This window comes from Callorhinus ursinus, unplaced genomic scaffold (assembly GCF_003265705.2).
Source record: "Callorhinus ursinus isolate GAN/ISIS: 27379988/994484 unplaced genomic scaffold, GSC_fseal_2.0 scaffold2, whole genome shotgun sequence".
NCBI classification, from domain to species: domain Eukaryota; kingdom Metazoa; phylum Chordata; class Mammalia; order Carnivora; family Otariidae; genus Callorhinus; species Callorhinus ursinus.
In genome coordinates this window covers 17,715,434-17,736,676 of record NW_027397064.1, presented here as the reverse complement: position 1 = coordinate 17,736,676, position 21,243 = coordinate 17,715,434, and the positions used below count along the sequence as shown (strand labels likewise).

Here is a 21,243-nt window from a genome sequence, read left to right as displayed (position 1 = left end):
CCAGGTGCCCCCACGCTTTCCATTTATTGACCGGGTGACCTTGGGCAAGTTACTTAACCTTTCTGTGCCTCCGTCTCTCCTGCGTCCACTGAGGGCATGGCTTGTACCCCGTGGAAGCTGATTGTGACGATTGAGTGAGTTCATACCTGCCGAGCTGGACACATCGTGAGCCCTCTCCACGTTAGTGGCTGTGGTTCTGTAGGTGCTGATCCCAGGGGCTGGGAGGACACTGGCTGTGCCTGTCACAGGTTCAGAGAGGCCAACCTGCCCAACATGACTGCACAGCTAGTAGGTCAACCTGCTACAGAGCTTCCCTCCCCTGGCCTAGCAGGCTCTAAGAGCGGACGGTAACAAGGGTCTGTAGCAGATCTCTTATAGAGATTTAAAAATTGGACTAACAAACTGGATGTCGATCCTTCTGTGAACTACTTTGTCACGTTTCTTTCTCTCCTAGCAGGAAACAGCCAGCATGAACGGGAAGGGGTCTTGGGGGGGGAGCCGGATGAGAAAGAACCTGGGCTCTCAGGAATGGGAGCCTGTGTGGACACGCAGGTGGGAGTCCTGTGCAGCTCCAGGGGCCTCACCAAGGAGAGGGGAGGAGGGAGGGGGGAAACTCTAAAGGGTAAAGGGCTCTGGGAGCAAATCCACCCTCAGGCCAGGAGGGGGGTGCATAGTAGGGAGGGAACCACATGGGCACCCCTTAAAGAGCATCTAGGCCATAATTTGCTTCTTCTTTTTTCCAACTTTGTCCTAATAATCAAAAATGTTTTTTCCAACTTTATGTAATTTACATACAAAAGCAATAGGGGATGCTTTTTATAGATCTTATTTAAATCTATCTTTTATTAACAACTTTATTAAGATGTCATTTACATAACACAAAATTCATCCTTTTAAAGCGTACAACTCAGTGGTTTTGAGTATATGCACTATTTTGTGACCATCACAATCTAATTTTATTTTTTTAAAAGATTTATTTATTGGAACGCTTGGGTGGCTCAGTTGTTAAGCATCTGCCTTCGGCTCAGGTCACGATCCCAGGGTCCTGGCATCGAGCCCCACATCGGGCTCCCTGCTCCGTGGGAAGCCTGCTTTTCCCTCTCCCACTCCCCCTGCTGTGTTCCCTATCTCGCTGTGTCTCCCTCTGTCAAATAAATAAATAAAATCTTTAAAACAAATAAAAGACTTATTGATTTGAGAGAGAGAGAGATAAAGCACGTGTTCGGGGGGAGGGGGGAGGGGCAGGGGGAGGAGAGAGAGAGAGAAACCCAGACTCTGTGCTGATTGAGGAGCCCCACGTGGGGCTCGATTCCATGATCCTGAGATCCAATCCCCGCCTGTCATGATCCTGAGATCACGACCTGAGCCAAGAGTCAATAGCTTAATCTGCACCACCCAGGGGCGCCACAATCTAACTTTAGAACATTTTCAATCATCCCAAAAAGAAAACCAGTGCCCATTTGATGTCACTCTGTGCCTCTGCATACCCACACCAGGCAACCACTGATCTGCTTTCTGTCCCCACAGGTTTACGCAAATCACATATGTGACATCAGACAATACGTGGTCTTCTGTGACCAACTCCTCTCACTGGGCCTGTTCTCAAGTCTCATGTTCTGGCATCTGTCAGTACTTTACTCTTCTTACGGTTGAATAATATTGCATTGTGTGTACATACATCACATTTTGTTTATCCGTTAGTTGACAGACATATGGGTTCTTTCCACTTTCTGGCTATCATGAATAATGATGCTATGGTGCTATGAACATCTGTGTACAGGTTTTTGTGCAGACAGATGTTTTCAGTTCTCTTGGGTATAGACCTAGGAGTGGAATTGCTGAGTCATATAGTAACTCCACATTTAACTTTTTGAGGAACTAACAAACTACCTCCTAAAGTAGTGAGTTTTCTTAATGCCATTGACAGTCTCTCACATGCAGAGAAAGGCTTCTTCAGAATTCACTTTGGCTTTTAAAAATTAATACTCAAAATAAAATTTAAAAAGTAAATAAAATTAGGGGGCACCTGGCTAGCTCAATCCATAGGCATGCGACTCTTGATCTTGAGGTCATGAGTTCAAGCCCCACAGTGGGCATAGAGCGTACTAAAAAAATAGTAATAAATAAAATTTTAAAAACTAATACTCGGCTTCTTAAATTGCAAATTTTAAAACATAAACATTTTTTAAACTTTTAAGTTCAACTTATCAGTCATATTTTAATCATAAATCCAGTAAATGTTAATAATAACTTTTAAGGAGGCTTTGATTAATAATTGGTCCTCTTTTCAAAAGTGCAACTGCTCTAGGCAGTTTATGTTGTATTTATTCATCCCAGATCTTCTACCTCCTTTTTAAAAGGAATTGATTGTTATATGTCAATTATATCTCATAAAGCTGAAACAAAGTAAAGGAAAATAAAAATAATTCAATTATCTTAAAAAAAAAAAAAGAAACCGGCCTCCCAAGTACTTTACTGCAATCTACTAAAAGTAAACATATAAATACAGCAAATTTGGGGGCACCTGGGTGGCTCGGTTGAGTGTCCAACTCTTGATATCTGCTCAGGTCTTAATCGCGTTGGGCTCCATGCTGGGTGTGGAGCCTACTTATAAATAAATAAATAAATAAATAAGTAAATAAAGCAAATTTCAAGGTTTTTATTTTATTTTTTTAATTTTAAGATTTAAAAAAATGTTTTGGGGGGCGTCTGGGTGGCTCAGTCGTTAAGCGTCTACCTTCTGCTCAGGTCATGATCCCAGGGTCCTGGGATCGAGCCCAGCATCGGGCTACCTGCTCAGCGGGGAGTCTGCTTCTCTCTCTGCCACTCCCCCTGCTTGTGTTCCCTCTCTCGCTGTCTCTCTCTCTGTCAAATAAATAAATAAAATCTTTAAAATAAATAAAAAAATAAAAAAGTTTTGGTTCTACTTACAATTCCAGTAAGCATTTAACTTCAGAGTTCAGTTTAAATCAATTATTCAACCGCCCAATTTATTAATTTTTAAAGATTCTGTTTTATTTATTTGTTTTTTTAAGTAATCTCTATATCCAACATGGGGCTGGAACCCACAAGCACCAAGATCAAGAGTCCCACCCTCTTACGACTGAGCCAGCCAGGTGCCATTCAACTGCCTGATGTAAATTAGAATCTCAAGACTTCTCTTTTTTTATTTTTTTTAAGATTTTTTTAATTTATTCATTTGGGAGAGAGAGAGAGCTAGACTATGAGCCCGGGGTGGGGGGGAGGGTGCTCAGAGGGAGAGGGAGAAGCCAGCTCCCCGCTGAGCAGGGAGCCCAATGTGCAGCTCCAACCCAGGACCCTGGGATCATGACCTGAGCTGAAGTCAGATGCTTAACTGCCTGAGCCACCCAAGTGCCCCTCAAGACTTATCTTTTAAGCACGCTTCCATGCCAAATTATGTTAAAGACCTTGAAATACCAAATACGCACAATATGACACACACAAAAATTAATATTTTTAGTTCGATCGTCTCAAGCAATTCTACACATAATTCTAAATCTTCCCAAAGTTGATAGATAATTACCTAATGAGAAGACATTGGAAGATTACCTTCCTGAGGGCTATGGTGGGGGCAAGGGGGGCAGCTCCTTCAGTGATTGAGGTTTTTGAACAAGAGTTTTCTTTTTTTGTGACTCTGTCAGGCTGAGTCCCTTTTAATAGCCGCTATGATGCAGACTTGAAAACTTACAAGGTGGGGTTTGAGTCCTATCATAATTCAGTTTTCGTCTTTGGCACTGATCACTACCCATGCTGTAGAGCTGCTTGTTTGGATTCAATGTATTGTCTATTTGCTGCTTCATTTTTCTTTGAATTATCTCTAGGAGCCAGACTGGCTTGAGTTGAGTCCTGGCTCTGCCAATACTTCAACCCCCTTGAACAACATGGGGGTTAGGCATGCCGACACTCCCCCCTTTCAGACACGGTTGAAAATCTGGGCATAGGGGCACCTGGCTGATTCAGTGGGAGGAGCATGTGACTCTTGATCTTGGGATCATGAGTTAGAGCCCCACATTGGGTTAGACATTACTTAAATAAATAAATAAACTTAAAAAATAAAACTGAACATTGTGTTTAAAAAAAAGAAAAAATTTTTAAAAAAGAAAGAAAAGCCGGGTATAACTTTGACTCCCCCCAAATTTAACTACTAATAGCCTACTATTGACCCAAAGTCTTACAGATAACATAAAACAGTTGATTAACACGTGTTTTGTATATTCTATTATTATATATGGTGTTCTACCAATAAAGTAAGAGAGAGAAAATGTTATTAAGTCATAAGGAAGAGGGTTGCCTGAGTGGCTCGGTCGATTAAGCATCGGACTCTTGATTTCGGCTCAGGTCATGATCTCAGGGTCGTGGGATGGAGCCCCGTGTCTGCTTGAGATTCTCTCTCTCCCTCTCCCCCTACCCCTCCCCCCTCTCTAAATAAATAAATAAAATCCTTAAAAAAAAAAGAAATCATAAGGAAGAGAAAACACATTTACAGTACTGTACCACATTTACCGAAAAACATCCGCATATAAGTGCACCCAGGCAGCCCAAACCCATGCTGTTCAAGGGTCAACTGTTATCAGCTGTGTGACCCTGGGAAGACATTTAACCTCTTGGTGCCTCAGGTTTCTCAGCCATAAAGTGCAGGGAAAAAAAGGACCTGCTTGCAGGTTTGGTTTGAATACTGAATGAGATCACGTGTGTGCATCCCTCCAGAACAGTGCGGGGCCTATGGTAAGCATGGCTTCAGGGTTTGCTGGGATTGTCATCGTTACCAGCATCACTCTCACATGTGGTCCTATACACGTGGCTCTCAATGGGTTCTACCCATGTGAGGCCATGTCTGACTCAGGGCCATAACTTTCTCACTTTATTATCATTATTATTATTATTATTATTATTATTATTATTATTTAGTAATCTCTACACCCAACATGGGGATCGAACTCATGATTCCGAGATCAAGAGTCACACGCTCCTCCGACTGAGCCAGCCAGGCGCTCCCTAAGGTCATTCTAATGACCCATGTCATCCCCCTGCCATGTCAAATGCTCCCTCTGCAGGACAATACTTCAGGCATGGCCTGAGCTCCAAAGCCCACAGTTCCTACCATTGCCTCCAAGGTCTGGGTGTTTTGTGAGGTGTGTTGATGGCCCTTTAAGAGGCGGTAGCTGGCTTCCGGTTGTCATGGAGACAGCTGGACACAGCCGGAGTAGCAGAAGGCCGGCAGCATGTCCTCTAAACTTCAATCCACAGGTGGGAACAGGGCTGCTGGGACTGGAAATCGGAGCGGCATCTTCCCCTCTTCTCCCTCACAATCCTCCTTGGGATGGCCTTGGGGGATCCTGCTTTGGGCAACACCTGTCCCACCCCTGTCCCTCTCCCCAAGGTTGCCATCTCAGCCTCTCCTCCCTCTCTAGGCCCCAAAGCCAAGGACCACCAGCCCTCAGCCCAAGAGAATCTGCCAGCCCCAAAGGCCAATGCTGAAGCCATCCACTTCCTCAGCAACCTCAGTGAGCCTGGACAGTGGGGGTGTGGGGGGCACAGATGTGAAGGGGAGGGAAGAGAGAAGGCCCAGACCTGGCCCCCTCTCGCTCAGCCTTGATTCCCCTGGGATGCAGACAGGGTTCAAGGCCTACTGAAATATATATATACATATATATATTTTTTTAATACAGAAAGGTTTTTTTGTTTTTCGTGTATTTTTTTAAGGTTTTATGTATTTATTTGCGAAAGAGAGAGAGAAATAATGAGAGACAGCATGAGCAGAGGGGAGAGGGGGAAGCAGACCCCTCGCTGAGCAAGGAGGCTGACATGGGCTTGATCCCAGGACCCTGAGATCATGACCTGAGCCAAAGGCAGATGCTTAACCGCCTGAGCGACCCAGGCGCCCTGATAACTGTTTTTACTTTTTATTTATGTATTTATTTATTTTTGATAATTGCTTTTTTTAAAAGATTTTATTTATTTATTTGACAGAGGGAGACACAGCAAGAGACAGAACCCAAGCAGGGGGAACAGCAGAGGGAGAGGGAGAAGCAGGCTCCCCGCTGAGCAGGGAGCCCGATGCAGGGCTCGATCCCAGGACCCTGGGATCATGACCTGAACTGAAGGCAGATGCTTAACGACTGAGCCACCCAGGCGCCCCTGATAATCGTTTTTAAAGATTTATTTATTTGGGGCACCTGGGTGGCTGAGTCAGTTAAGCATCTGACTCTTGGTTTTGGTTCAGGTTATGATCTCAGAGTCCTGAGATAGATCCCCATGCAGGGCTCCCTGCTCAGCAGGGAGTCTGCTTGAGATTCTCTCTCCCTCTCCTTCTGCCCCTCCCCTCCCCCTGCTCATGTGCTCACTCTCTCTCTCTCTCTCTAAAATAATAAATAAATGAATCTTTAAAAAAAATAAAAGATTTATTTATTTATTTGAGAGAGAGCACAGAGGGAGAAGCAGATCCCCACTAAGCAGAGAGCCCCGTGCGGGACACGATCCCAGGACCCTGTGATCAAGACCTGAACCGAAGGCAGACGCTTAACCAACTGAGCCACCCAGGCGCCCCTATTTGTTGATAATTGTCAAGAGAAGACCCCAAGGACATGGGGACTGGGGGTGGTGGCGGGGTCTTCACCTGCTGGCTGTTGTACAGGCCAAGGGAAGGGAGCCAGGAGCTGCCTGGGACCTGGGGGATGAAGAAGGGGTGGGGGTGGCCCTGCTGGGGGGAGGGTCAGAGAGCCGAGGCCCAGGAGCTGGGGCTTTATCTGTGCCCATGGGACCCCCCCCACCCCCAGAGCAGGAGGAGCTGCAGATGCTGCTATTCTCCGAAACTCTGGCCATGGTCTCAGACACGGGGGAGCCTCAGGGAGAGCTGATCATTGAGGTGCAGACAGGGAATTACACAGACGAATCTGGTGTGATGTCGCACTGCCTCCTCGTGCACGCCTTTAGCCGCAGCTTCATGGACAAAATGCTCTGTGGAAACTCCCTCCTGGGTAAAGTTCTTGCTGCCTGATGCTTCACCTCCATCCTTCCTCCCCTCCATCCCGTCCCCATTCCGAGGACTTTCACTCAAGACCAACCCTTGACTTCACCTTGGGACCAGAAGGCAGCCAGGAGGGTGTGTGGGAGGTGGGGGTCACAGCCACAGACTTAACGACAAGAGCACCACTTAGTTTTCCCTGTGGTCACAGTCCCCCTGAGTCCTCCAGCCTGGGCCCCTGCCCTCCCACCCTGCAGTCTTCCGGCCTGTCTCCGGTGACGGGGTGATGGGGACAGCAGTGTTCTCCTCCTGCCCCAGGCTACCTCTCATGGAACCTGCATATCATGGAGCAATGTAGTCAGGAGTTCATCAAGGTACCTCCTGGGGCCCCCAGCCTGGCCCCCAAACCGGGGTGAGAGAGTGGAGACCCTGGGAGGGAGGGAGGGAAGAATGGAGGGGGGACTCGGTGGAATGTCACCCCTAACTCTCTCCAAGTTACCCTGCAGTCCCCACCACACATAACCTGGGAACTAATCCACCCAGGGCAGCATGTTGCTTCTCGTGACCTTCTCCTAATACACGATCCCTGGGTCCAGTCCACCCAGAGCCTCCTCCAGGCTGAGAGCCCAGCATCTCCCGGAGGGCCATGCAGGCCAGCCTTTCCCAGAGCCTGGTCTTTCCCAAGGGCCTGTCACCCCCTCACCTCCAAATTCTCCTGCTCTGTGCCTCCCACACCCAGGCCCAGCCACCTCACTAACTTCTGGAACGTGATCAGCATTACACATTGGAAAACACTCATGCCTAAGAACCTTCCCACAGAAACCATTCCCATCTTTTAAAACCTGTATTCTGAGGGGCATTTGCTTTTTACCTTTATATTACACCATAATACGCCTTCTGTTCTTGAACTTCACTACAAAGGGAAGATTTTCTATCCAAACTTCCCTCAGTTTTCTCATTTCTAAAGGAGAAGGGGCAAGGTGACCTGTGGGGGGTGCTGTTCAAGTTCCCGCTTCTCCCCTCCGTGTTCTGGCCCTTAGTTCCGCGTCCTCCCCATGGAGCGGAAGATGAGTTTGGTGAAGCAGGACGACCAGCTGGCCGTGACCAGAAGGGTCAAGGAGGGTGAGGTAAGGGTGAGAGACAGGTAGGGGCCGTGCCCCGCATCCTCACCGAAGGCAAGAGCAGGGGCCAGATTGTGTCAGGCCGGGAGCCTGGCATGGGGACTCAGCAAGGACCCTATATGTGCCCAATACCTGGCTTCCCCGTCCTCCCTCCCCACCCCTTCCCAGATCGATGTCCCTGACCCAGATTTTTCCTGAACAGGAAGTCAAGACCGAAGTGACTTTTGTCCCGGAGAGCTCAACCGTGGGCTTCATCTCCGAGGCTGCCAACCTGGTGTTGCTGAGGGTGATGGCCTGGCGGCAGACCGTGCCCAGCAGCGCCCGTTTCCTGGCCTTGGACACGGAGGGCAAATTCTGCTACTCCACTTACGTGAGGCCTCTCCCTGGGTGGGGGACTTGGCCTGGGGAAAAACAGAAGGGGCACTACGGAGGCCGCTGAGGTGGGAGAAAAGACAGCTTTGGGGTGGAAGAGGGGGTGGGCTGTGGGGCCCCGGGGGGGGGGGGACTTCCAAGGGCAGGAGAAGGCAAGACTTCATGTGTTGGAAAATCACGTGGGGGGCAGGTGGTGGGAAAAAGAGGAACCAAAGCGGGGAGCAGTTGAGAAGCAATGTTTTTTGCCCAGACGTCAGTCCAGGAAAAATAAACATAGTGGAGGGCTGCTTTTAAAGACAGATTTTTTTTTTTAAAGATTTTCTTTATTTGACAGAGAGAGCACAAGCAGAGGGAGAGAGAGGGAGAGGCAGGCTCCCTGCTGAGCAAGGAGCCCGATGTGGGACTCGATCCCAGGACCCTCATATCATGACCCGGGCCGAAGGCAGCCGCTTAACCAACTGAGCCACCCAGGCATCCCATAAAGACAGATTTTTTTAACATCAGGAAATGCACCATTTCCAATGGCACTTTTATTATGTTCTTTTATTATGTCTCAGACCTGAAAGGTGTTCCTTTTTTTTTTTTTTTTTTTTTTTTTACTTGTGGCTAAAACTTCATAATCAACATACCTAGGACTTCCTGCGATGTGAGATTTTAAAGCTATACCTCTAAACACACATTTTGGGGGCTGATTTGACCAACTTTGTAAATGACATTCTAGTCTTTTCTATCACAAACATGACAAACGGCAATGTGTTTGACACAAACAGGCCCATGTCACTTCCCCCATCTTCTTTTGAAACACATGTCTTATATTCACGCTTTTCTGCCCGCGGCCACAGCTGCTCTAGGCTTTTTAAGTTCTAACGACAACAGGGCAGCCTGCCTGCAGCAGCAGGGGCCTGAGGCGGCCACAGATGGCAATCTAGCCCCCTCCTCAGAGCATCGCTGCCCCCCCCACGCTCCCTGCCCCCCAGGCTCACACCTTGGTTGATCCTCATCCCTGTAACTCAATCTGCCAACCGGAAGCACTTGGTCATCAAGATGATGAGGGGAGTTGGGGCACGAGCAGCATGGACCTGGCTTTCTATGAGGGGACCCCCACTTAACTTGGGGGTGCAACTCAAATCCTGTGGCGGCTGAGGGCCTGTACAGCTGAAGGTTGCTTATCACTGATAAAGAATGAAGCGGCAAGATGGAGAAAAGGGCCAGGGTGAGATTTGGGGGAGATCCTGGTGGGCATCCGCCTCACCTCCCTCCCTCTATCTTGGCCGCTGCCAGCAAGATCTGGGCTTCCAGAAGATCCAGGTGGGCCGCCAGCAGGTGGAAGTGTTCATCGTGGAGCAGACTGTCCACTCAGTTAAAGGCATCCCCAATTCCTGCCAGTTCTACCTGCTCTCGGATGGGTGAGCTACTGACAGTGGGCGCTAGGGGGCAGTGTGGAACACAAGCCTGGGTGCTGGATCCTGGGGGCAGACATGGGGCAAAGGGAGACTACTGTCTCTGGGGACACCACCAGAAAGAGTGCCCCCTTGCTTGATCCACATCCGCTCTTTCTTCACATATTTTTACTCCTGATTCATACCATGGCCAATCCGGGCCCAATGCATTCACCTGATGTGTACCGTAACTCCCAGACCTCACCAGGAGCCCTGAATGGCTCAGAAAGTCAATGCTGACCCCACAAGCCTAAGGCACAGTAGCTAAGCATCTGCCACAGCTGGGTATAATACCAAAAAGCACCGAGGTTTGAACAACTTGACACTTGATAGAATCAATGTGCGTTGGGGGGGGGGGAGGGACATCCTGGCACACGGCCAAGCTGTCACCAGTGGGACACAGACCCCAAAACATGAGAAAATTGGGGAGGAAGGGGTGAAGAATTTGTTTCTTGAAATTTCCAAAGAGGTATTGATATAATCATTACACTGGGAAAAAAGTAATCAGAACATTGTTGGCTTTCCTTATTTGATAACTTAGCATGTTGTTTCGATTTTGGGTGTCACATAGCTAGAGGCTCATGATTTTTTTAGTGCACCCAGCACACATCTCCAAGGGCATGGACAAGACCCAGTTTGAAAAGCAGGGGCTGTTATCTGGGGACCCAGAAGTGAACACGACCCTGGAACTCAGAGATAAGCAGTGTTGGGGGAAGCCACAGCAAAGGGAAGCCCCCAGGATGGCTCTCAGGGGAGTGGGCTGGTCTGGGAAGACTCCCACTCTCACACCTGTGTTGTATTCCAGGCACCTGGCCAAGAGAATCCAGGTGGGTTGCCCCGGGTACTGCATGATCACCCAGATGCCTATCTTGAGGGAGAAGGGTGAGTGAAGCCTCTGGCTGGCGCAGAGTGAAGGAGGGGTGGGAAAACCTGGGACCTTCCAGCGTGCAGAGGCCGGACTGAGTGGAGATGGAGAAGTTTTGCCCTCCAGCCCCTGACCCCAAGGCAATTAGGGGAGGATCATTTTGCAGGGAACCCCTTCCAGCAACTAAGCCGAGCCCTGGGCCTCTACCCATGACTGCAATTTGAGTATTCTTGGGCATCCCTCTGTATCTGGGGAAGGTTCTGGGGTGAGGGTGTGCAGCCTTCCTTCCCTCCGCACCCAGATGAGACTGAGCCTGGCCCCGCATTTGAGAAGAGGCCCCTGGTGTGGGAGGAGGATATGGAACTCTACTCGAGGTTCGTGGACCGGAAGGTGAGGAGAGACTGCAGCCAGCCTGGGGTCCCCATTCCCCCCCACCCCCCCGAGCGTAAATTCCACCAGCACTGATCCCTCTTTCTGCCTGCTTGAAATGCACATCCCGATGGCTGGGAGGCCCTCCTTAGAGCGAAGGGGTAGGGGGCTGCTCCTGGGGCGCGGGGTCCCGGGTCCCCGGGTCCCGCTCAGGCTCGGTCCCCACCAGGAGGAGCTCCGTCTCAGCCACACCAGCTATCTGCGGCAGCACCCCGAGGCCCAGGCGCTCATCTCGGATTTCCTGCTCTTCCTGTTGCTGCGCCAGCCGCCAGACGTGGTCACCTTCGCCGCCGAGTACTTCGGCCCCTTCGCGAAGCGCCAGCCCCCAATCCCCGCCTTGCGCTCCTCCCACCGGCCCAGCCCCTTCCGCTCGCTGGACCCCAAGCGCCCGCCGCACTAGGGTCGGCCCCGCGCGGCGTGCGGGGACCGGCCAGGAAGCAGGGAACCAGAGGGACTCACCCCCGAGGCGCGCCTTCCGAGCTGCGGGTTCTTTGGGGAATAAATGGGCCCCACCCCCGCGGTTCTGCTGTGGGCGCGGGAACCTTCCCTGGCCAGAGTCTTGTGTCTTGGCTAAAAAGAGGAACTGTTAACAGAGTTTACCCAGCGTATTTCACGCTTCTTCCAAGATGCTGTAATCAACAGTCCTATTTTACGGATAAGAAAATAGAGGCGCGGAAAGGTTAAGTAACTCACAGAGTTAGTACGTAGCGAGCAGGAGTCAAACCTGGACGTTGATGCCGAAACCCACACTCTCGGTCACTAGGTTAGTAGGGATAGAGGGGCAGGGCTTCTGGGTGCCACTAAGCATAAACCAAATTACTTCGCTTCCACCCCACCCCTACCCCCCAACCAAGAAAAAGAGCAGGGGCTGGTGGGGGATCTGGATCCCCACTGGCCTCGCTCATCACTTCTGATGCCTCCCAAAACACGTGGGCGGCCAGTTCTCACACTCTATCTCCTTTTCCAGTGACACACAGGAACCCCCAAACTGCGTGCAGGGTCCCCAGTTACCGGCTCCCTGAGAAAAAAGGATAGGCAGGAGATCATCGGCTCCTTTAGGCTCCTTGTACAATGTCAATCTGGCCAATGGCTTTGTTTCTGCCCAGGGCTGGCCACGGCTCACCAGCAAATATTAGGCAAGCTTCTCCAGGACAGCTGGTAATGGGGGTGCAGGCTCCATTCCTCCGTTTTCGCACTCATGGGCCCGTCTCTTCCAGCTGAGGAGACCCGGCAGGGTCTCCCCCTCCCGCCCCGCCCAAGCTCCCCCTTGTGATGAGGGCGGCCGTGACTCTGGACTCAGGGCAGCAAGGCTTGTGGAGAACTATCGCTTGAGTTGAGCCTTAAAGAATTTTTAAAAATATCTTTTATTGTCCCCATAACCTTCTTTCAAAAGAAATGCATCTTCACTAGAGAAAACTGAGAAAAGGGGGTTAAACCAAAAGAAGAAAGTGAATTCACCCCAATTTCTCAAACTATAGGCTGCTGCTCTTAACATTTTGGCAAATATGCTCTTTACTCTTTTTTTGATGCATAAAAGTGGCCCATGTTTGTTCAGCATTTACTCTGTCAAGAAGTTTTTTGTTTACTGTCTTAACATTGCCTTTTTTTTAATTTTTGAAGAATAGTTGCGATACAATATTATATTAGCTTCCTGTTAAGCACTTTTTTAAAAATTCCTTTTTAAAGAAATCTCTACACCCAATGTGGTGTTCAAACTCATGACCCCAAGATCAAGAGTCACGTGCTCTTCTGACCAAGCCAGCCAGGTGCCCCATGTCAAGCACTTTTATATAAGAATGTTTGATCTGTCTTTAAAACTCCAAGGGACTTCTTTTAAACAAAAATGAAATCATATAGTAATACATGCTCATTAACTGATAATTATATACTTAATTATATTTTTTAAAATTTCAAACATTACAGATAAAGCTGGAAACTTCTAGCCCCAAACTCCTCATGTTTTGTAACTTTTTTCCTGTATTATAACTGGCTTTCTTTCGTTTAACAATATATTTTGAAAGAGTTCCATGGCATTATACAGTCCTCTATTTTTGATGGCTCTACCATAATTTTTTAAAAGATTTATTTATTTTAGAGAGAGATAGAGAACACGGGGGCAGGGGGCAGAGGGAGAGGGAGAATCCTCAAGCTGACTCCCCGCGGAGCACAGAGCCAGTCTTGAGGCTCCATCCCTGGGCCCTGAGATCATGAGCCAAAATCAACAGTTGGCCAATTAATGGACTGAGACACCCAGGCGCCCCAAATGGCTCTACCATAATTTAACCAATCTCTCCCCACTGCTAGCTTTTTGTCTGTTTTTTTGGGGGGGGTGGCTACTATAAACAGTGCTGCATTGAACATCTCTGTAGCTAAATCTTCCCATGTATCAACAATTATTTACTGAAGGATACATTCTCAGAGGTGTAATTGCTGAATTGATCTTAAGGCTTTTGTTTGTTTGTTTGTTTTAGCATTCCCAAATTCTACACGTGTAGGATTTTTATTAAGGATCAGATAAAGCATTCCAGGCAGAGAAAATGACATGAGTGAAGAGTAAAGGTAGGAAAGTGCAATGTGTGTTTCTGGTCTAGAGCAACTGAATGCCACAGATCTTCCCGCAGTGATGGAAATGGTCTGTATCTGCTATGTCCAATATGGTAGCCATTAGTCATATGTGGCCACTGAGTGCTAGAAATGTGGTTCATATGACTGAGGAACTGGAGTTTTACCTTAATTTTAATTTTAATCTGGCCACATGTGGCAGTGGCTGCCAAATCGGACAGCAACAGCTCTCTCAGAGAGTAAGGTCTCTCCATTCAGCCTGGCACTCAGCTCAACAAATATGGGGTCCCTTCCATGTGCCAGGATCCTTCTGGGCAGTGGGAGATCAGCGGTGACAGGACAAAGTTCCTGTCCTCATGATGCTTACTGGTTGCACGGGGAGATAGTAAACACAAGAAATCATTTCATATGGGCAATTTCAGACTTTTATGGGGAAAAAAAAAGTCAAGTCATGGATAGACAGTGACTCAGGGTTGAAGGGTTGAGGGTGGAGATTTCAAGGAGGGCCTTCCTGGCATCTCAGTTGGACCGGGACCTGAATGAATGCCAAGGAGTCAGACCTGTGGAGAGCTGTGGGAAAAGCATTCTAGGCAGAGGGAACAGCAAGCACAAGGGCTCTTGAGCATGTTGCACTCAGAAGGCCGGAAAGGCTGGAGTACTAGTATGCTCAGTCATCGTGAGGTAGGCAGGGCTGAGTCACAGAGGGTCCCCCAGGCCCTGGCAAGTTCACTTCATGTGTGGAGAACTGAAACACAAACTGCTCAGCCCAGCACAACCAGAACACTCCACAAAGATCTGGAGAGTCGTGTCCAGTCCCCGATGCTCCGGAAGGGCAGTGACATCTGACCCACTGAGATCGTTCCTCTGCTGAGCTCCCTTGGAGCTGGCGACTTGCTGTGGGAGCATCAGGGCCCGGCCCTACCCGCATGGCACACAGTCAGCCTAGAAGAGAAGAGACATTAGTCGAGGACCCCATGAATGAATGTGTGAGTGCAGAACATGAAAAGAGCTAAGAAGGAAATGTATACATGCAACAGTAGAGTGTTAAATGTGCACTTGACCTGGCGTGGGAGCCCAGGGAGGCAGAGGGAAATGAACAACAATAACAATAACAGCAAGTGCTAGATAGCCCTTATTATTTTAATCCCTCTAAATATGGTAATTCATATGATTCTCACAACACCCCTGCTAGGTCAGTTCTATTACTGTACCCATTTCACAAATGAGGGAAAGGTTAAGGCCAAGACCATGCAACTGGCTAGTGGCAGAGCCAGGATTTGGATTCAGGGCATCTGGCTCGAATACATGTGTAAATTCACTCTGATAAACAGATCAGGTATGGCTCTCTGGAGACAGATCCCAGAACAGAGATGAGGCATCTTCCTGCTTTAGATACTTCCAAAGTAGGCTTGACTGTACACTGTCTTTCTCCTTCCTCAAGCACCCAGAAACTGCCCATTCCCTACTGCACTATCCCTGGTGGCAGCCTCCCAGCTGAGTTGCATGGGAAGGGCATTGTGCTGAGGGAGCACACAGCCTGGGCCTGGGGAAGTCAAAGAAGGCTTCCCAGAAGAGGTCACACCAGAGCTGCAGCCTGAAGGACAAAAGGCTGTTTGCCAGGCAAAGGGTGTGGGGGATGTTTGAGGAGGAAGCAGCATATGCAGAGTCCTGGAGGTGAGAGGGAGGGAGCTTGGAATGTTTTAGCTACTGCAAGGGGTTCAGGATGGGATGGTGGAGGGTCTGGGAACCCAATGGAAGCGCTGCCTGCCATCCAGGAGACTGAAAGACCCTGGAGTGGGTCAGGCAAATGCCCACATGCCTGCCTGTGTGTTTTCTTCCCTCCCACAAGAAGCCGTAGGTGAGCTGATAAACTAAGAGCGAAGCTACAGACAGATGGAGCCCCACAAGAAAAGTCTTACATTTAGACATTGGACAACAGACTCTAACCCCAGGGCTCATAACGTCCTTGGAAGGTGCAGATGTGGCCTTCTGACTCTCTTGTGCGCCTCCCTGCCTTTGGTTGAATCGGCTGTTCCCCCAACACCAGCATCTGTGATAAAACCTGTTCTTGTTCAGTTTGATGGTTTCCTCATTTTGTTTTATGAGATATTGCATACAACTGTCCCGTTAGCCCATCCTCACAAATTTCCCCTGTTTGAGCTGCGCTGAATCCAAAGGCTTGAGTGGGCAAATGTGGGCACCCAACCACCAGCGGCTGCAATGTTAGTAGCAGAAAATGCATCTGAGGTGCCAAAGGATTGACGGTGGCCGGCGACATTTTGGAAACCCATTTATAAAAGCAACCGGCTGCAGAGTGCTAGGTGCATTTCTTGGGCTTCACAAACACACTTTGGGGTAAGTACTCTTATTATCCCCACTTTCCAGGTGAGGAAACTAGGGCCTAGGAAACTTGCCTGTATCACAGAACTAGTAAAAGTCAGATTCAAGCCCAGGCCATTTGATTCCAGAAGCTCTGGTGGGTGGTTGTTGGTGGTGTTTTTCAATCAATGTTATGGAAGTATGATATCCATTCAATAAAACCCATCTTTTTCCTCTATTTTAAATATTGAGCTAATTGCAGATTCACACGTAGCGGTAGGAAAAAATTGAGAGAGATCTCATGTACGCTCCCCCCCCAGTGCTAACATCTTACAGTCCTATTATACAATATTATAGCCAGGATTTTTTTTTCCCACCTTTTTGGGGGGTGGCAAAATATACATAAAATTAACCCTTTTAACCATCTTTGGGTGTATAATTCAGTGACACTGAGGATATTCACACTGTTGTGCAACCATCACCATCATCCATTTCCGGAACATTGTTATCGTCCTCAACTAAACTCTATACCCATTGAACAGTAACTTCCCCTTCTCCCTTCCCCTAGCTCCCGGAACTCATCTTTCTACCTTCTGTTTCTATAAATTTGTTCTGAGAAACTCATATAAGTGGAATCATACAATGCTTGTCCTTTGGTGTCTGGCTTATTTCACTTCTCATAAAGTTTTCGAGACTCATCCATGTTATAGCCTGTATCAGGCTTTCATTCCCCCCCCTTTTTTCAAAGACTTATTTTTATTTACTTTAGAGTGAGTGGGGGGGAGGGGCAGAGAGAGAGGGAGAGCGAGAATTCCAAGCAGACTCCCTGCTGAGCACGGATCACAATGTGGGGCTCAATCCCACAACCCTGAGGTCATGACCTGAGCTGAAACTAAGAGTCAGACGCTCAACTGACTGAGCCACCCAGGAGCCCCCAGACTCTCATTCCTTTTTGAGGCTGAATAATAATCCATTGTATGGATAGACCACATATTGTTTATTCATCTGTTGATGAACATTTGGGCTGTTGTTGGCTTTTGGCTTTTGTGGAAACTGTTGCTATGAACATGGGTGTCAAGTATCTGTTTAAATCCCTGCTTTCAGTACAACCAGGATATTGACATTGACATAATCCATTCACCTATTTCAGATTTCCTGTTTTATCTGTACTCGTGTGTGTGTGTGTGTGTATGTGTGTGTGTGCTAAGTTCTATACAATTTTATCACGTGTGTAGGTTTGTGGATCCAGCACCAAGGTCAAGATACTTGAACAGCTCCAACACCAAAAGGATCTTTCAAGTTACCCTTCCACAGTCACACCCACCTCCCTCTCTACCCTCCACCAATACCCGCTGGTGGCCACTACTCTGACATTCACTTTCAAAACTTTGTCATTGCAAAAATGTCCTGTAAATGGAACAATACAGGATGTAACCTCTTGAGATACACTTTTTTCACTCAGCATAATTTCCCAGGAGATTCATCGAAATCATTGTGTGTATGTATAGTTTGTTTCTTTTACCGAGGAGTTGTAATCCATGGTCTGTACAGCAGTTAGTGTAACCATTCTCCTGTTGAAGGACATCTGGGCTAATTCTAGTTTTTGACTATTACAAATAAAGCTGCAACTTGCATACAGATTTTTGTGTGAACATACGTTTTAGTTTCTCTGGGATAAATGCCCAGCAGTATATTCTCTGGTATAGATATACTATAGTTTGCTTAACCATTCACCTAGTAAAGGACAATGTGGGTTGCTTCCAATTTGGGCTATTATGAATAAAGCTGCTAAAAAAAATTGTGTGCAGTGTTTGGGTGAATATGAACCATTTCTCTGGGAAAAAATGCTTAGGAGTGCAGTTGCTAGATCATATGGTAGTTGCATCTTTAGTTTTTTTAAGAAATTCCCAAACTATTTCCAGAGCGGCTGTGCCATTTTACCTTCCAGCCAGTAACATACGAGTGATCTAGTTTCTCCACATCCTTGTCAATATTTGGTATTGTGACCGTTTTTTCTTTTAACCACTCTGATAGGGTGTAGCAATAACTCATTAGGATTCTAATTTGCATTTCCCTAATGGCCAATGATGCAGAACATATTTCCATGTACATAGGATGTCCATCTGTACATCCTATTTGGTGAAATGTCTGTTCTTGGTTTTTGCCCATTTCTAACTGGATTGCTTGGTTTTTCACTGTTGAGTGGTAAGAGATTTTTCTATTTCTAGATACTGGTCCTTTGTCAGATATGTGGTTTGCAAATATTTTCTCTGAGTCCTTAGTGCGTCTTTTCATCTTCTTAAAAGGGTCCTTCACAGAACAAATGTTGGTAATTTTGATGAGGTCTGATTTATCAATTTTTTCTTTTATGGATCATGCTTTTGGTGTTGAGTCTAACAAGCCTTTGTCTAGTCCTAGATACTGAAGATTTTCTCTGACTTGTTTTTCTAAAAATTTTATAGTTTTATATTTACTTTTAAGTCTGTGACCCATTTTGAGAGAATTGGGCTTCATGAAAGCTCACCTTGTATGTGCAGGCTTTAGTATTCAGCAACACCTCCAGATCCAAGGGGGTTGCCATGCAGATTTCTGGAGCCCTAGCTTAGTAGCCTCCTACCTGCTGATACTCTGCCAGGAAGCTCTGCTCTTAACCATTGCACTGTACTGCCTCTTCTGTAAGGCAGAGGTTGTGCAGGTACTGATCAGTCATTAATTAATTACACTTACTGAGTCCAGGCAAAACTCCACAAAAGATGCAAAGAGGACGACTTCTGTCTTAGGGTTCTCCAGAGAAACAGAACCAATAGAAAATACAGACAGATAGATAGGTAAATACTAAGGAATTGTTCACATGAGTATGGAGGCTGAGGAGTCCCAAGATCTGCAAGCTGGAGCCCCAGGAGAGCTGATGGTACATGTAATTCCAGTCTAAGTCTGAAGGCCTAAGAAGCAGGAGAGATAATGGTCTAAGTTCAGTCCCAGCCAAGGCTGAAGGCAAGAGAAGACCAATATCTCAGTTCAAAGATAGGCAGAGAGGGGCACCTGGGTGGCTCAGTCGTTAAGCGTCTGCCTTTAGCTCAGGTCATGATCCCAGGGTCCTGGGATCGAGCTCCACATCGGGCTCTCTGCTCCACGGGGAGCCTGCTTCTCCCTCTCCCACTCCCCCTGCTTATGTTCCCTCTCTTGCCGTGTGTCTCTCTTTGTCAAATAAATAAATAAAATCTTAAAAAAAAAAAAAAGATAGGCAGAGAGAGTGAACTCTCCCTTACTCAGTCCTTTGTTCTGTTCAATTGGTTGGATGAGGCCCACCCTCATTAGGGAGAGAAATGTGCTGTACTCAGCCTGTGGATTCCAATGTTAATCTCCTCCAAAAATACACACCCCTTCACCAACACACCCTGAATATTTGACCAAGTATCTGGGCACACTGTAACCCTGCCAAATTGACAATAAAATTAATCATCACAACATCCTACCCCAGCCGACCCCACATGAGCCCAAGGTAGTGATTAAGGAACTTGAGACGGTGGCGGCACGAGGAACAACTGGATTGCACAGTGACAAACCATGACTTTCCCGTCTCCCTTATGACCTAACATTCACTCTTCTTCCCACACCCCCTCTTCTCCGGTCCCTCCAACCTCCCCCATCCATGAGGAGCCAGGAAATTGGTTGCCAGCATTCCCCATCCAGATCCCAAGCTTTAGCTAAAGTGTTTGCCTCAACATGGGGATACATCGTATCCCTGTTCAGAGCTGGGCCCCAGAGCTTGCACCTGTTTTCCCTGGATCCTGAGGTCTTAGACCTTGGCGCTGGAAACCCCAAAGATTGGTTTTGAATCTTCTTGGCAGAAAAGGAAGGCCACAGGATAGAGATCAGGAGTGGGCATGGGAAAGAGAAGCATGGAGCTTTTCTGAGGTTCATGACTGAGCCTCACTTCCCTCTTAAGGGAGGGCAGCAGTGGGGACACAGGACAGACAAGGAGAAGCAATCAGGAACTGAAGAGTCTTACCCCCCATTCATCCAGATACAGACCGATAACCCTCAAGTGGAAGCTAGCCTAAAGGAATATTTTGTTTAAATTACACAATATTTTCAATTTTTTTGAGCCTAAGATTCAAGAGGCATATGTTGCATAAAACTCAACATCGTCCTGGGCACCTGGGTGGCTCAGATGGTTAAGCGTCTGCCTTCAGCTCAGGTCATGATCCCAGGGTCCCGGGATCGAATCCCTCATTGGGTTCCCTGCTCAGCGGGGAGCCTGCTTCGCCCTCTGTCTCTGTCTCTCTCTTATGAATAAATAAATAAAATCTTAAAAAAAGACAAAACAAAATTCAACATCTTCCAATATCCTTGACAGATCAGAAGACATGGTGAGAGTGGGCACACATTCCCACACGACAACTGGCTAGAACTCTGTAGGTACTGTTCCCGTTGGACAGAGTATGTGTCCTTTGTTTTGCTACAGTCTCCACCACTCCCTGTTACTCGCTGATACTGAGGCTTGGCATCATTCGTCGTTGAACACTGAGCTGGCACTGCTTTCTTACTCCTCACCTGTCTCCTAGTTTATCTGACCTGCCTGGCCTTCTTGGGCACCTACTGTTTTGACCTCTTAGCTTGTCTGAGCCCTTCATGTAACAGAAGAACCAAGTTCAGAGAAAGGGACGGCCTGGTGACAATCTCAAGTGAATCAATGGCAGAATCGGGACCAGAGTTCCAGTGCCTCCTTCTTCGGAAGCTCTCCTTGGCCTGAGTCATCAGGGCTTGTCCCCGTCGCGGTGCCCGAAGGTCTTCTCCTCTGAGGCACTCAATAGGAAACTGAGGCCTGTTAGCCATCAGGACTCCCATTGCCGGGGACTCCAGACTGAAGAGAAGGGCCTGACTGCTTGTGTGGGGGCAGGGGGGTCATGTGATCTGGACATGAACACCCACGCAGCAGGAAATGTCTTGAAATCAGAGCTAACTTGGGAGCCACAGAATGTATGGCACCTGGAAGGGGGCCAAAAGTGTTGTGAGCCTCGGGCCAGGAGGAAAGAAAGTTCTTGCATTTTGGTCAACAAGACTCTTCCGCCAGAGCGGCCACTTCTGCCTTTGGAAAGTGTTTCACAATGTATGTGAGGACTGCTGAGATCAGCTGAGGATGGATAG

General features: G+C 47.8%; 1 protein-coding gene across 1 annotated transcript; it reads left to right on the top strand.

Moving 5' to 3' along the window:
* The first annotated feature begins 3,260 nt into the window (after nucleotides 1-3,260).
* CATIP (ciliogenesis associated TTC17 interacting protein) lies at nucleotides 3,261-11,648 on the top strand. Its single transcript, XM_025891654.2, has 10 exons — nucleotides 3,261-5,268; nucleotides 5,433-5,525; nucleotides 6,798-6,998; nucleotides 7,304-7,359; nucleotides 8,026-8,112; nucleotides 8,309-8,476; nucleotides 9,760-9,884; nucleotides 10,723-10,799; nucleotides 11,084-11,172; nucleotides 11,381-11,648. Exons 1-10 carry the CDS (start codon nucleotides 5,244-5,246, stop codon nucleotides 11,609-11,611), a joined length of 1,152 nt encoding a protein of 383 aa, XP_025747439.1. The 5' UTR covers nucleotides 3,261-5,243; the 3' UTR covers nucleotides 11,612-11,648.
* The last annotated feature ends 9,595 nt before the right edge of the window (nucleotides 11,649-21,243 follow it).